Source organism: Etheostoma cragini, chromosome 23 (genome assembly GCF_013103735.1).
Source record: "Etheostoma cragini isolate CJK2018 chromosome 23, CSU_Ecrag_1.0, whole genome shotgun sequence".
Taxonomy (NCBI): domain Eukaryota; kingdom Metazoa; phylum Chordata; class Actinopteri; order Perciformes; family Percidae; genus Etheostoma; species Etheostoma cragini.
Window position 1 is genome coordinate 125,996 of NC_048429.1, and position 1,374 is coordinate 127,369.

Genomic DNA, 1,374 nt, shown 5'->3' on the forward strand with positions numbered 1-1,374 from the left:
GGCTCCCAGTGTGGTAGTAGTACTCTGACTGCAGTAAAGTATCCGAGTACTTGTCTCCAGCTGCAGGCTCCCAGTGTGAAGGGGTTTGACTTCGCGAAGCTTCACCTGGGGCAGCACAGTAAAGATGACATCATGGTGATCCAGGAGTCTGGCCCCGCCCCCACCAAAGAGACCACGCCCCCCGACGCCAGCGCCGCAGACCTCAACACGCCCAAATCCAAAAGTTCGTCCACCAAGGCGCCGCGGTCCGGCCGGCGCCGGGGACGGTAGGACCCGCACCCCCGCCCAGACAGCACCCACAAACACACACACAGTCAATACTGTAAATACAGTAAATACACGTTCATTAAAGTATTTATGTATCAACAAATACTACAAACTACTTACAAATGACCACAAAACAATACACAACCAACCGGACGGCAGCGACCTGATCGTGAAATACACCTGCGCATCTTAATAACAATTAACAGATTATTTGTTATTAAGATGCGCATCACATTATTTATTTGATGGGACAATTAGGTGAGAAGGGGGGAGACAGGGGTGGGGCGGAGACATGCGGGACATTGTCACGGGTCGGACTTGAACCCTGGACCTCTGCGTAGAGATATAAACCTAACCTAATCACTTCTGCCGTAACTCGTGTCTTGCTGCTCTTCTTTGATTGGCTCGTTGGGACCAGCTGTCCTGAACCTCTTCCTGTTTCTCAGGCTCAGCCCGTCAGACGGAGACTCGCTCGGCAGCGACCAATCGAGCGGCAGAGAATCGGCAGAAGAGAGCACCCGGCCCGTGGCCACGCCCAGCGAGGGGAGACACAGGAAGACGCCGAGACACGGTCAGAGACACCCGGACACACAATTTAACATCTGTACACAGTGATATACTATATATATACACATTATATATTAGGGCTGGAAAAGTTAACGCGGTATTATCGCGTTAACTCATTAATTAATTAACAATTTTTTTATCGTATGTTAACGCAGTTTTTATTATTTCTTTATTATTGTAAAGTTTGTTGCTCACAGGCTTTGTAAATTCTGCAAAGGTGAATTTTCTTATCACCGGAGTACTTCCTGTCTGAAATATCACCTGACAGTTGATACCAGCCAATCATTCAACGACACACAGTGGGCGGGGCTTCGGCAGATAAACAAAGGCAAGAGACGCTAACAAATGCCATAGCAACGTGGATAGCTACAGACTGCAGGTCCATTAGAGGACATTGGTCTGGTGGGGGACATCGGTCTGGTGGGGGACATCGGTCTGGTGGGGGACATCGGTCTGAGAATCACAACGACGACGGCAGGTATGAGATTCCCTCAACACGAACCATCACAAGAAGAATACACGAGTAGTATGAGAAGGAGA

At 49.3% G+C, this 1,374-nt stretch overlaps 1 protein-coding gene across 1 annotated transcript in view; it reads right to left on the reverse strand.

Moving 5' to 3' along the window:
• LOC117939032 (UPF0606 protein KIAA1549-like) overlaps positions 1-1,374 on the reverse strand; it is a gene marked incomplete at its 5' end in the record, with an annotated part of 10,434 nt that overhangs the window by 7,435 nt on the left and 1,625 nt on the right. Inside the window, 2 exons of the mRNA XM_034864075.1 lie at positions 51-105; positions 1,209-1,287. Coding sequence (XP_034719966.1) covers positions 51-105; positions 1,209-1,287 — 134 coding nt within the window. The remainder of the gene's footprint in view (positions 1-50; positions 106-1,208; positions 1,288-1,374) is intronic.